Source organism: Stereum hirsutum, assembly GCF_000264905.1.
Source record: "Stereum hirsutum FP-91666 SS1 unplaced genomic scaffold STEHIscaffold_18, whole genome shotgun sequence".
Taxonomy (NCBI): domain Eukaryota; kingdom Fungi; phylum Basidiomycota; class Agaricomycetes; order Russulales; family Stereaceae; genus Stereum; species Stereum hirsutum.
The window spans coordinates 1321668-1334485 of NW_006763148.1; the positions used below are offsets into that span (position 1 = coordinate 1321668).

At 52.0% G+C, this 12818-nt stretch overlaps 6 protein-coding genes across 6 annotated transcripts; 4 read left to right on the forward strand and 2 right to left on the reverse strand.

The window, feature by feature from the left end:
* Nucleotides 1–511: 511 nt before the first annotated feature.
* STEHIDRAFT_125571 (uncharacterized protein) lies at nt 512–1191 on the reverse strand. The gene is made up of 3 exons (XM_007309894.1): nt 1158–1191; nt 834–1096; nt 512–769 (listed from the first exon to the last, which is right to left on the reverse strand). Exon 2 carries the CDS (start codon nt 1091–1093, stop codon nt 872–874), a length of 222 nt encoding a protein of 73 aa, XP_007309956.1. The 5' UTR covers nt 1094–1096; nt 1158–1191; the 3' UTR covers nt 512–769; nt 834–871.
* Nucleotides 1192–1789: 598 nt separating this feature from the next.
* On the forward strand, nt 1790–4701 carry STEHIDRAFT_67037 (uncharacterized protein; the record flags this gene model as incomplete). Its single annotated transcript, XM_007309529.1, has 10 exons — nt 1790–2393; nt 2455–2597; nt 2655–2912; nt 2966–3196; nt 3254–3593; nt 3660–3895; nt 3961–4394; nt 4451–4474; nt 4535–4608; nt 4661–4701. 10 exons carry the CDS (start codon nt 1790–1792, stop codon nt 4699–4701), a joined length of 2385 nt encoding a protein of 794 aa, XP_007309591.1.
* Nucleotides 4702–5227: 526 nt separating this feature from the next.
* On the forward strand, nt 5228–7831 carry STEHIDRAFT_172281 (uncharacterized protein; the record flags this gene model as incomplete). Its single annotated transcript, XM_007309895.1, has 7 exons — nt 5228–5361; nt 5420–6069; nt 6137–6351; nt 6423–6604; nt 6663–7014; nt 7103–7293; nt 7428–7831. 7 exons carry the CDS (start codon nt 5228–5230, stop codon nt 7603–7605), a joined length of 1902 nt encoding a protein of 633 aa, XP_007309957.1. The 3' UTR covers nt 7606–7831.
* A 107-nt stretch (nt 7832–7938) lies between these two features.
* On the reverse strand, nt 7939–8963 carry STEHIDRAFT_104770 (ribosomal protein S12/S23). The gene is made up of 5 exons (XM_007309896.1): nt 8921–8963; nt 8780–8844; nt 8466–8657; nt 8222–8377; nt 7939–8141 (listed from the first exon to the last, which is right to left on the reverse strand). Exons 1-5 carry the CDS (start codon nt 8925–8927, stop codon nt 8124–8126), a joined length of 438 nt encoding a protein of 145 aa, XP_007309958.1. The 5' UTR covers nt 8928–8963; the 3' UTR covers nt 7939–8123.
* Nucleotides 8964–9476: 513 nt separating this feature from the next.
* Nucleotides 9477–11214, forward strand: STEHIDRAFT_115417 (homoserine acetyltransferase; the record flags this gene model as incomplete). Its single annotated transcript, XM_007309897.1, has 12 exons — nt 9477–9633; nt 9710–9738; nt 9794–9850; nt 9915–9935; nt 9994–10046; nt 10098–10223; nt 10291–10338; nt 10387–10516; nt 10576–10610; nt 10671–10878; nt 10987–11068; nt 11141–11214. 12 exons carry the CDS (start codon nt 9477–9479, stop codon nt 11212–11214), a joined length of 1020 nt encoding a protein of 339 aa, XP_007309959.1.
* A 785-nt stretch (nt 11215–11999) lies between these two features.
* Nucleotides 12000–12472, forward strand: STEHIDRAFT_115418 (uncharacterized protein; the record flags this gene model as incomplete). The annotated part of the gene is made up of 3 exons (XM_007309898.1): nt 12000–12016; nt 12100–12332; nt 12417–12472. 3 exons carry the CDS (start codon nt 12000–12002, stop codon nt 12470–12472), a joined length of 306 nt encoding a protein of 101 aa, XP_007309960.1.
* Nucleotides 12473–12818: the final 346 nt, after the last annotated feature.

Sequence of the window (12818 nt, forward strand, 5' to 3'; positions counted from 1 at the left end):
TCATTCACTCAGGATAGTCGCATGACCACATCAAATTGACCGGGATGGAAGGGACCCCGCAGCATGCATCGGATTGACAGAGCTTTCGCCAACCACGACCATGCCAACATCATATCCGTGCCCAGGTGGCGCATGCCGAAGACAGCATGTGGCTAAACACCAAAAAAGAAGCCTCGTGGGTTGTCACTCATGACTGTCAGTTTCCAGCAATCGACCAAATGAAGACGGTCTTTTGTTGGACGTTGCACTGCGGTGATGTGAGTGCAGTATATCAGCAAGTCCAGGCCGCCATAGACTAACATAGACATCGACGCGAGGCTGAGCGAGTGGTGTTAGAGAGCTGAAACATGAACGCGACAGTCGTGTGGGCCAGTTGTTATTGTTCCCAGTTACGGAACGAGAACACAAAACCATTCCATACGACACGAACGATAGATTGACTTATACGGAGAGCATTGAGTAAGTCGATCGCGGTTCGGTTTCGAGGAACAGTTGGGCATGGGTAAAACAGGAGGTGCGGAACGTTGCCATGATGCTTGCGTTGTTCAATGGTGCGAACAAAAGACAGAATCTGAGGACAAGTGCAGAGAGGTGGCGAGAGGGGGTCAATGTGTCTTGATCAGTCGGTGAAAGCGAAGAAAGCGAGTTCTGACGCGTGTGGCGCATGTCCACGCAACTAACAATACCCCTCTACATACAAGGTATCTGGGCCCTTCTATCCATCACTGAACAATGTAGGTTTGCACGAGGACATGCCTAATCGATGCCGCTGTACGTATGGACGAGGAAGGGTGATCAGAAGCGTTCATACGAGTCAGAGGATTTCCACATACCTGTTGAGAGCCGAGCAACTGCCGTACTCGGATGATGGCTAGTGATGATGCTCTTTGCCGTGTTCAAGAGCCTTTGCCTGCTCTTGTGGAAGAATGCCACCGTAGAAGTTGTCTGCGACGACGTAGCAGGTGAAGGCAACAACCGCGATGCCGAAGCCGGGGAACATGTTGGCGAACATCTGCCGCCTGGCGAAGACGGGATGTCTGCGCCAAGCGTCACGTTTTGCCCAAGGGTCGCGGTAGAGGTTTGGCCCAGCCATTGTCTAAATGAGAACAAAAGGTGGTAAGATGAGGGCGGTGCTGTAAGAGGAGAGGTATACATACCTGTGTGAGTGGGCGATGTGAGAGGGTGGAGGCGGTGGCGGGAAATCGGCGGAGCAGCCGGGAGACGAGATGGGCCACGTGATGTGATTTAGGGCAGGAACCCGTGTGACTTGTCGCTGGCGGCAGGAAGCGATTCGAACCCGAACAAAACACCAAGTCGATCCCGACTCTGCCTCCACGGCCCTCTTTCTTCCTCTTTCCCCCATCTGCTACCCCACCCCTCCTGCTCCCGCCCGCATCCCCTCGCCCCCACTTTGTGCCCACAATGAGCAATGACGCGATGAGCGACGACGACGTCCCCCTCGCGTCACAGACATCCATGTCCAAGGCGCCGTCTAAGAACAGCCACATCACCAACGGGAACGGACACGCTCACGCCAATGGCCACCTTTCTGGTGATGACTCTCCCATGAGCGAGGATGATGTCCCCCTAGTTTGTATTTCTGTAGCTCTTATAATACCTTCCTTCACTCACTGCCACCCTACAGTCCCAGAAGGCGCCCTCTGCCACATCCACATCGCGCTCTATGAAGCGTAAGGCTGCGAGGGTCTCGTCCGACTCCAGCGACGATGATGCCCCACTAGCCTCTTCGCAGCCAGTGGCCTCACAGATGAAGTCGGCAGCGATCCCTATGCCCGGCGCAGTCAAAGCGACTACTGTGCGCGCGAGCGCTCTCAATGGGAATGGGAAGCTGAAGCGCCCAGTCGTTGACGACAGCGACTCCGACGATGCACCCCTCAGCAGTCAGATCGCGTCCACCAGTACCACTCCTTCAAAACCTATGCCGAAGTCGAGGCGTAAGGTCAAGAAGGAAGACCTTGAGGACGATTTGCCTTTTGCCGACTCTGAGGAGGACACGAAGACGCCCAAGAAGTCTTTGCCCCCGAAAAAGCGAAGAAAGGTCAAGGACGAGAGCGACACGGAGGTGGAGAAGAAGCCGGCAAAGAAGGCGACGAAGCGGGTGAAGAAGGAGGAGGACGTGTCAGAGTCTGAGAAGCCTCCGCCGAAGAAGAGAGGCAAGGCGAAGAAGGAGGATGAGGACGAGAAGAAAGGTGAGAAGAAAGCGAAGGGAAAGGCAAAGACAAAGAAGGAGGAGGAGGAAGTCTTCAAGTGGTGGGAGCAGGAGGATCCGAACGGTGATGGCACACAGAAATGGACGACCCTCGAACACAGTGGTGTTCTCTTCCCGCCACCGTATGAACCTCTACCGAAGGACGTCAAGATGAAGTATAACGGTACGTCGCTTTCCCGGATATTTCCCTCCATGCTTGAGTCGCTGAATACGCGTCATCTTAGGCAAACCCGTGGACCTACCGCCTGCGTCAGAAGAGGTGGCTGGCTTTTATGGTGCAATGATCGAGACCGACCACGCGAAAGACGCCACTTTCAACAAGAACTTCTTCCAGGACTGGCTCAAGGTCCTCAAAAAGAATCCTCCTGTATGTTTTCTACCGACATGCACGTACGTCCTATGAACTAATTGTCCTGTGTTATAGCGCGACGGAACGAAAATCACGGATTTCGAACGATGCGATTTCCGACCAATGTTCGAGTTCTTCGAGGCAGAGAAGGCGAAGAAGAAGGCGCTTACCAGTGCTGAGAAGAAGGAGCTCAAGAAACAGAAGGACGAGGCCGAGGGTAAATACACGACATGCCTTCTCGACGGGCGTAAAGAGAAGGTTGGCAACTTCAGGGTGGAGCCTCCCGGTCTGTTCAGAGGACGAGGAGATCATCCTAGGAAGGGCGCATTGAAGGTTTGGATTATTTCCATCCTTGCTCGTCTTGACCTGAGATTGACTCGAATCAGTTGCGTGTGGGTCCTGAGGATATCACCCTTAACATTGGAGCAAACGCTACGATTCCCACGCCTAACGTACCCGGGAAGTGGAAGACCGTTATTCACGACAACACTGTGACTTGGCTGGCGACTTGGGTCGAGAATGTTAATGGCAACCACAAGTATGTGTTTTTGGCAGCCGGGAGTTCGCTCAAGGGTCAGAGCGACATGATGAAATTCGAGAAGGCCCGGGAACTCAAGGTGGCGCCGTTCTCGTGTATGGTCGTGTCGAGTACCTGCTGACATCACTCTGAATAGAATCACATCGACCGTATCCGCCAAGATTACAACGAGGACATGAAAAACAAGGTCATGGCTCTTCGACAGCGTGCAACCGCTGTGTACTTCATCGACATCCTTGCTCTTCGTGCCGGTAACGAGAAGGGCGAGGACGAGGCTGACACCGTCGGCTGTTGCTCCCTGCGTTGCGAACACGTCACACTCGAACCTCCGAACTATGTTGCTTTTGACTTCCTCGGAAAGGATTCTATCCGGTACTATAATCGTGTCACGGTCGAACAGCAAGTCTTCAAGAACATCCGCATATTCAAGGACGGGAAGAAGGATGATGACGATCTGTTTGATCGTGTAAACGTGAGTTCGCTCTCATATTGACCTTCGCGACGACTATTGACGCGATCTCATCTTGTGGGTTTGCAGCCAGGGCTGTTGAACAAGCATCTACAGTCGTACATGAAGGGTTTGAGCGCGAAGGTCTTCCGTACTTACAATGCCTCGATCACTTTCCAGAAGCAGTTGGACGACACCCCAGCGAAAGGCACTCTTCAGGAGAAGTTGAACCACTACAATCATGCAAACCGGATGGTCGCCATTCTCTGTAACCATCAACGTGCCGCGCCGAAGACACATGAGCAGTCCATGGGCAAGATGAAGGACAAGGTAGGACTCGTTTCAGCCGTTGCATAGTTTGGTTTTTATTGACAAATTGTGTGTCTCGTTAATAGCTACGTGGGATGAAGTACGACCGTATGAAGCTCCGTCACGCCTTGTTCGCCATCGATTCGAAGTACAAGAAGCAGAAGGCCTACAAGGACGATGAGTCTGACCTCGACGACGATGATATCGCAGAGCACGAAGAGGGTTTGAAGGCGAAGGAGATCGAGCGTGTGCAGAAGAAATTCGCGAAGGAGAACGAGAAGCTGCAGGAAGACGGCAAGAGGCCTCAGCCGGAGTCAGCCCTGAAAGAGCGACTGAAGGAAGTCGAGGACGAGTTCAAGAAGCTGAAGAAGGAGAGAGGGACGAACAAGGCGACGTTTGCGCGTGCGAGGCCGGTGGAGAAGATCGAGGAGATGATCAGCAAGTTGGACGAGAGGATGAAGACGTTCAAGTTACAGATGTTGGATCGTGAGGCGGGTAAGGAAGTCGCTCTTACGACGAGGTATGTCCTTCATGCCTTGTGGTAGGTTTTCGAGCACTACTGATATCGTAATCTAGTAAAATTAACTATCTAGACCCTCGGTTCGTCTATTTCATCGATGCTTTGCGTTCGTGTCCATGTCGTTGACGAGTTTTATTTAGTATCACTGCGGCATGGTGCAAGAAACATGACGTACCAATTGAGAAAATTTTCTCGAAGACGCTCTTAACGAAGTGTAGGTTCCCCTCTCCCTTTATCCCCTTAGTCCCAACTCACTCTTGCTGTAGTCCCCTGGGCTATGGAGGCCGACGATGACTGGCAATTCTGATACAGGACCGTGCATTGAAGGCCTGACGGACACACACCGCCAGACCTCGGACTATTTCTCATCATCGGAAAGACTTGGAGCAACACACGATGTTATGGTTTGTGGTATATCCTAGAGGGCACTGTTATGCTTGTGTCCTTTTCGCATTTGTGTTATTGAGTGGTGGTCGGCTGGAGATGGTGATAGTTGGTCTGTATCCCGAGTCGGCTTGCACAAGAGCTGTCCGTTGTAGAACCTCACGCAATTATGTATTCTCGAGACGACCATTGGAATCTCGTTTGTTTATTATGCTGTATATCCGAGCTCGACGAGCGAGGAGACATGCAATGATGTGTACTGGCGAGCAATCTGTTTCAACAACATTCAAATTTTGAACGCGTCGCACAAACCCCAACCAAGTCGCGTCGCAAGTTTATTGGGGATTTCACGTGCGACTGGCCGAGGATCGCACGCGTCAGGGCGGCGCGCTCAAGTTCGCTGCGTTTTTGGCTCGGCTGTGCACTCTGCACGTATCCTGCTGACCGTCATGAGCAGACCACAAATCCCAACAAAGTCCTCTGTCGCCTCCAGGACAAAATACGAGCTGCTCGCCGTGGACGATGCTGACGACGAGAGCGAACAGGAGGAGCAGGAGGAAGAGCAGCCCGAACCAACGCAGGAGTCCGTTTCTCCATTCATCCTCGACCTTACTTCCAACTGACCAACCCGAATCCAACAGGTCCGCTACTCCCGTGAAACTGACAAAAACTGCTCAGCGCAAAGCCGCAAAGGCTGCTCGACTGGAAAAGCAGCAGCGAAAACGCGGGTCCGTCTCGCCTTCGCCCGCAGGAGGTGCATCCCCTTCACCAGTTCCACCTGCCGTCTTACCCCCAACACCTCCACCAGAACCTGCTTCCCTCCCCAAATCTTCTGCTACACCCAAGGAGAGCACCACGCAGGCACCTGTATCTCCTGAGCCAGAGTCGACGAACGAGGTGTCGCCTGCGATTGTCGTCGACAGTGCGGAGACACCGGCACAGAATGGTCATGCGCATGAGCATATAGCGGAGCCACAGACGGCTCCGGCGCCAGTGATCGCTCACTCGTCTGTAGAGCCTGCGCCTGCGAAGAAGGACTATTCCGCACCTCAAGCCAAGCCTGAGGCCAAGGCTCCTGCTTCTGCGCCCGTCACACAGCCTGTGCAATCCGAACCGAAGGCGGTTGTGGATGCGGTCGCTGAGGATCACGCGAAGGAACATAAGGAGGAGAGACACGTAGAACTGAAGGAATCCTCTCCACCAAAGGCCAACGAGAGTGAAAAGGAGAAGAAGAGGCAAAATGCACTGACGAGGACAGTATGGACGCTCATTATGATTGGAGGTTTCCTCAGTAAGTTTGGGTTCGTTTTCGCCTCCATTGACATGGTGCTTATAAGTTTGGCATGGGTTTTGAATAGCAATTTTGGCTATGGGGCATGGGTATATGGTCATCCTTGTCATGCTCTGCCAGACCTTGGTGTATCGCGAGGTGACCAGGCTCTTCACGTTGACTGGATCTAAAGCCGACGCCGACAAGGCAGGAAAGGACCCATGGAGTCAAACACTCAATTGGTACTTCTTCGTGGTCACAAATTACTTCTTGTATGGTGAGAGTATCATCTATTACTTCAAGGTCAGTATCTACTTTCTATCCATTTACACGTGCTCATAACGCATTGCTCATGCTGTTTGTACGACTTACAGCATGTTGTGTTTGCGGATTCGAATCTCCTTCCGTTCGCTACAAACCACCGGATCATCAGCTTCACGCTCTACACCATCGGGTTCATGGGATTCGTCATGTCGTTGAAGAAGGGCTATCTGAAGCAGCAGTTCGGTCTTTTCTGCTGGGTGCATATGAGTCTGCTCCTCATTGTCGTGTCGAGGTATGCTCTCGGCTACGCTGCCCGTTACAGCCTCACTCACCTTCTCACTTGCTTCTAGTCACTTCATCGTCAACAACATCCTCGAAGGACTCATCTGGCTCTGGGTTCCTGCCTCACTCGTCATTTGCAACGACATCTTCGCTTACATCTGGGGAATCACCCTTGGGCGTACCCCTCTGATAAAGCTATCGCCTAAGAAGACCGTCGAAGGTTTCGTCGGCGCTTTCCTCAGCACTATCGTCTTTGCGATCCTCTGGGGGACGTATTTCGCAAGATTCAACTACATGATCTGTCCCGTGCATGACCTGGGCGTGAATATTTGGAGTGATATGCAGTGCACGCCGAACCCGGTTTTCGTATGGCGGGACTGGCAGATCTGGAAGCCTGTGGCTGCGTCTCTGTCGACTTTCGTAAATATTCCTCTTTCTGTTCACCACAAATCCCCCATGCAAGACTTGTTCATAGGTTGTATCCATACTAATTCCCGTCTATCTGCAGCTCCGCCGCCAGATCACGACGATCCCATACACTCCGTACCAGATCCACCTATTCTTCATGGCCTGCTTCGCGTCCCTCGTAGCTCCCTTCGGCGGCTTCTTCGCATCTGGCTTCAAACGCGCCTTCAACATCAAAGACTTCGGCCACAGTATCCCCGGTCATGGAGGTATGACCGACCGTATGGACTGCCAGTGCGTACCTATCTTACCTCACCGACTCTCCGCCGCACTCTATTTCTTTCTAGCCAACCACTTCCGTCTCGTTACCCGTGCGATGTGATGATTACTGGTACTGACTGTGGTGTGTTTTATGCTATGTGTAATAGGTTTTTGATGGGCGTCTTCGTCTATGTCTACCATAGCAGTCTGATCAGGGAGCACCACGTCACCGTCGGCTCTGTGTTGCAGACGATCGTGAGCGGACTATCGACCGAGGAGCAGTTGGAGTTGCTCAGAGATATGAAGCGATACTTGGAGGGGCAGGGGATTTCTGTGGGGTTCTAAAAGCGTGTCCGGTATGAGGACCTGGATGGATCGCATCGTGTACTCAGTTGAAGGCTGCCGAGAAGGATGCACATTCTCATTGATTCTTGTTGGACATGTTTTCCATAGTAGTCATCGTATAATGGTTGATTGATCGCTCCTTGGACTCGTAATATGCACACGCTTTCTCTTACGTTTTCCACCTATGCATAATCGTGTATACGCATTGCCCCTATGAGTTCTTAATCTATATTATTCTCCTCCATGTTCTTCCGCTACGAGATTCTGTTTCGAAGAGATGGCGACCACAAATGAACAGCAGTTTCTCTCATCAACTTCGTGGCGCTAGGGAGGGTCCAGATGAGCCCAGACGCGGAGTCTCACGCGAGGTCGTCGGCGATGCTTAGGGCGTTTTTATTCGAGGGAAAGCATGCATAGGAGCGAAATACAGGCATGGCATGGAACTCATAGACCAACACGAAGGAGAAGAAAGGGTGGAATAAAGACAAAGCAAAGGGCGGGAGGCGACAGGGGGTGATTTATGAACGGGGCTTTTCCTGTGGTCGGGTAAGGGATGGAATGTGTGAGCGGCCGGAAATATGGGAGGCCGCCAGGGGAAAGACGGGAGTAAACGCACCTTCTTCTCCTTCCAGAGAGCGAGAAGGCCAACACCAGAGACCTTGACGACCTTGAAACGGACACCGGGAATATCACCCTTGGCCTTTCCACGGCGACCGAAACCGGAGATGAGGACCTCGTCGTTCTCGTCGACGAAGTTCAGGCAACCGTCATTCTGCGTGCGCAGGATCACAGCGTTAATAATCACAGAGATCAAATGATTAGAGACAGGGCGGAGGATGATTGAGAGGGAAAGGACGTACGGGCACGAAAGCAGTGACCTTCTTGCCGTTTTTAATGAGCTGCACACGCACACACTTTCGGATGGCAGAGTTGGGCTGCTTGGCCTCAACGCCGACTTTCTCGAGGACGATACCCTTCGCATGGGATGAACCTCCAGTGGGGGAAGTCTTGTAGAAGTTACCGAGGGCACGCTTCTTGTAGGACTTGTCCGCCTATTAAGCCATCGCGAAATCCGATTGAAAGCCCCATAATTATCCACCGAGGAACAAACGAGCCAGAGAAATGTATTGAATCAGAAACGAGAGGTAAGATATAGAGCAATAATGGGACGTACCCAACGGTTCTCCCTGCGACCGTTCCTGAGCTTGCGCGCTGCTTGCAATCCGCGGGGTTTGTTGGCTGTCGGGTGCAGCGACGAAGGTCAGTCAAACGTTCAGCATAGCAGATAGCGAGGAAGACGAGGAGGGCGACGTACAGCCCATGTCTTGAGGTTGTCGATGTCGGCGGTCGCTTGTTTTCGCTAGCCATCGCCAATCCACGCTCGGCAGTCCCCTGCCGCGCCAAACCTTAATCCTCACAACTTTACAGCTCAATCGTGCCGGGCCTCGGCATCAACCACGTGCGTCTGCCTCCCATTTGCGCCTTTCTCATGCACATTTATTCGCGAGTTTCTCAGCATTTTCTTCGACAGCGTCGCCATCCCGCTTCTGATCGCCCTTGTCGCCTCCCATGCACTCCTTGTACTACTTTGTTTATGGCCTTTTGTATCGCGCACTTCACATGCGCTTGCAATATCATCATTACAGCAATAACCACTCCGCGTTATCCAAACCAGCTTAGCCCAACTTTGCCCATGGCCACGGTTATCATGCGAACATCCCTGCACTCGGAACCGCCTTCCCATGAACAAGTGATAATGACGGGACAACATCTTCCGTCTCCGCATTCTAAATGTTCATTTCTCTGCGATAGAGAGCTCAGCTGTGCACCACTCACTTCCTCGCGAATACCGCAATTGGCTCCAGTCGAGCATGTCTACTCCAGCCGCAGAGACTCAGTATTACCATCATGGCCGCTTCAAGGTAGCCGGAGGCGTCATCCCAGATGCTGTCACTGCGTACAGAACTTATGGCGACCCCAAGAACCCCTGCATCGTGTTCCCCACCTGCTACGGAGGCAAGCTTGCGGGTGTGTTACTTTGTTCCTTGGTCTGATGATTGTGCTGGAGATGAGCTTGCTGTTTCATGAGGTCGATCCCTTCTAGACCAAGATTATATGATCGGAGCGGATAAGGTGAGAGTGATCAGACTGGTGGTTGAGTATCCTGGCAGCTGAGTGCGCACTGCAGGCCCTGAACCCCGAGAAATACTATGTCGTTACCTTCGCTCTGTTCTGTAACGGAGAGGTCAGTATCATCATCTGTCTCCTCTAAATGGGAACTGTGACGTTCATAACCTGATATATCGCAGTCCTCTTCGCCTTCCAACACGGTCTGTGCAGCTACATTTCATGCTACGCGAACACTATTCATCTTGGTTATGTCGTCAGCCTGCGCCGTACAACGGCCCCTATTTCCCGGCCGTCACATACGAAGACAATGTGTAAGGTTACTGCCGTTGTAACAAGGCACTAAACTGAAAATCCGGTCGCAGTCGCGCTCAACATGCTGTTCTTACGAAGGAACTTGGGATACAGAAGGTGTTCTGTGTAATCGGGTTCTCGATGGGAGGCCAACAGGCTTATTACTGGCCTGTGATGTATCCTGATGTTGTTGAGCGGTGTGTTTGTTTTGCGGGGCATTGCTGCGTCATCATTCATTGCGGACTTACAACGATGCGCCTTTAGATTCGTCTGTCTCTGTGGCTCCGCTCGTACCAGTCCTCACAACCAGTGGTATGTCTCTGTGAAATGCCTTGACGGTCATTTATTCAAGAGATACAGTTTCCTCGAAGGACCAAAGATAGCTCTGACTGCCTCAAGGGACTTCGATGACGGTCACTATAAGACTCAGCCTCATCACGGCATGCGCGCATTCGGGCGCGTCTACAGCGCATGGGCCTATGGGCAAACCGTAAGCAACCTTTACTTTCGCCCTCCCATATTTATCGTGCGGCTTACACCAGAATTCAGTGGTACCGCAATAAGCAATACCTTCACGGTGGAAAGTGAGCTTCCACGTCTGAACTATCCCAAGCAAAATGCTGAAACTATATGTCTGGCTCCAGATACCCCGACCTGAACGCCTTCATTCGAGAGGATTGGGAAGCCGGTTTCTTGGAGTCTTGGGACGCGAACGATATGGTCGCACTCCTCAATACATGGCAGCAAGGCGACGTTTCCCTCGTTCGACACGGCGGCGACTACGAGCGGTGTCTTTCGGAGATCACTGCGAAGGGCTTGATCATGCCGTGCAAGACTGATTTGTACTTTCCGGTGCGTCTTAATAACATTCCTTGCGCGCCATACGCTGGATGGGCTTTTTGAGGCCCATGAATGCTGACGTGCGGTCTGTCTGTTGTGCGATGGGTAAAATGATGTCAGCCCGAGGATAGTGAGATCGAAGTATCGCTGATGAAGGATGGAGCGGAACTGGCAGTCATTCCTTCTGTCTGGGGACATATGGGTGAGCCTCTTTCGTTTCCTGTTCTCTTCTAAATGCGGATGTCCTATAGCTCATCGCTCCTGTTTTTCACAGCCGGAGGAGGGAACAATCCTGACGACGATGTATACATCAAGGAGAAAATTCACAAGTTCTTCGAGTCCGCGTGAATGGCCTATATAGTATGTCGTATGTATCCTTCAGATTTTAACATTGTATGTTTGGAACGCCATGTATGTATGCCATATCCCTCTGCCTGCAGCCAAATGTGGAAGCCACACAGTCATTTTGACTCTGAGCATTCTTCGAGAGGTTGCACAGTTGACGTGGCAGTTTTTCTTTAGTTTCAAACCCCGGTGATGTCGTCCACAGCTATCTTGCAATTATCTTGGCCAGTCAACAAGGAATTGCGACGATTGCTCGGACTGTGGGCCACTGTGGCGCCATCTGGTGTTATGACGTCACTCATTCCGCTCCTAGCTAACTCCATCCATTCAACCAAGTTGTTCGCTCGAGCCTCCTTCGGTACAACTCCACCTGTCACATCGTTCGATGTGCCTCCTTCTAGTAACCTCACTTCCCAGCGGCAATAATGAGCCTGGCCGCTACTTGCATCATGGACCACAATGTACACCGAAACCGGTGTTGCAAACGCCTTAAATGTCGGGAAATAGCCTCTTCCAGCCACTTTTCCTCCAACTCCATTCTAGTCGATCTAGTATGATCATTTCCCAGGTGACGCGAAACATCGTCATGCCCGACGTCATTCCTTTTCCTAGTTCGTGCTTTCGTGCGATGTTTTGCGTGAGTCCCGGTGGAGGGCCAAGCCTTCAGGAAAGTATAAATGGGGCTTGCAGACCTCAACTTTCTTTCATCAACCCAACCCATCTCAACCACAACCAAATAACCACTCCACCCAACTTTACCACCCACACCCACCACATAACTTTTCAACATGTCCAGCTCCCCCGAGTACGTGTCCGCTCCGCATACGCTCGCTCCTCCATCATCACCTTTATTTTGGATTATTGCTAATTCCTCTTTGCGTTCTCTAGCAAGACCACTGGACAGTTCCATTCCACCAAGGGCTCCGTCGTTGAGGCCATCGGAAACGCTACCGGCGCCTCGTCATGGACAGAGTCCGGCAAGGAAGAGCACGCCCGCGGTGAGGGCGAGTACAAGGCAGCCCAGGCCCAAGGCTATGCCGAGGGTACGACTGACCGCGTAGGCGGCAAGAAGGACTCTGTCGTCGGTGCCATCACTGGTGACAAGTCGCAGCAGGCGTCAGGTTAGTCGCTTTCCTATCCTTTATATCTCGGTAGTCTTCGCTGCTGGACTTGTTACTGATCTCGCGTTTTTCTGTGCTTTACAGGCAATGTCCGCCATGACAAGGGCGAGACGCAGCAGGATGTCAACAAGCCTTCATAGAGGCTGAGACGTTGTGCTTGACGGCGATGTATTGCTATTGTATTGTGGAAGGAGGATTTATATGAATGTACCATCACTTGCTCGTTTCGGCACATAATCATAATTGCGGCACAACCCATCCATCGTATTGGCGTTGAGGGCGTGTAGTGGCTCACAGAGTATAATTCCGTGGGTGTGAGGTTCATCTCTTCATCAACAAGAGTTGAGAGCATAACTTCGACGCTTGATGGCCCTGCGCATCGGTGTCACCCAGTGCCCACTGCTCAAGTTGTCTTCGACGGCGAGGTCGACTCTTAATCTGAACCCACACTTCTGCCTCTTGCATTCAACAACTCAAGTTCATTAC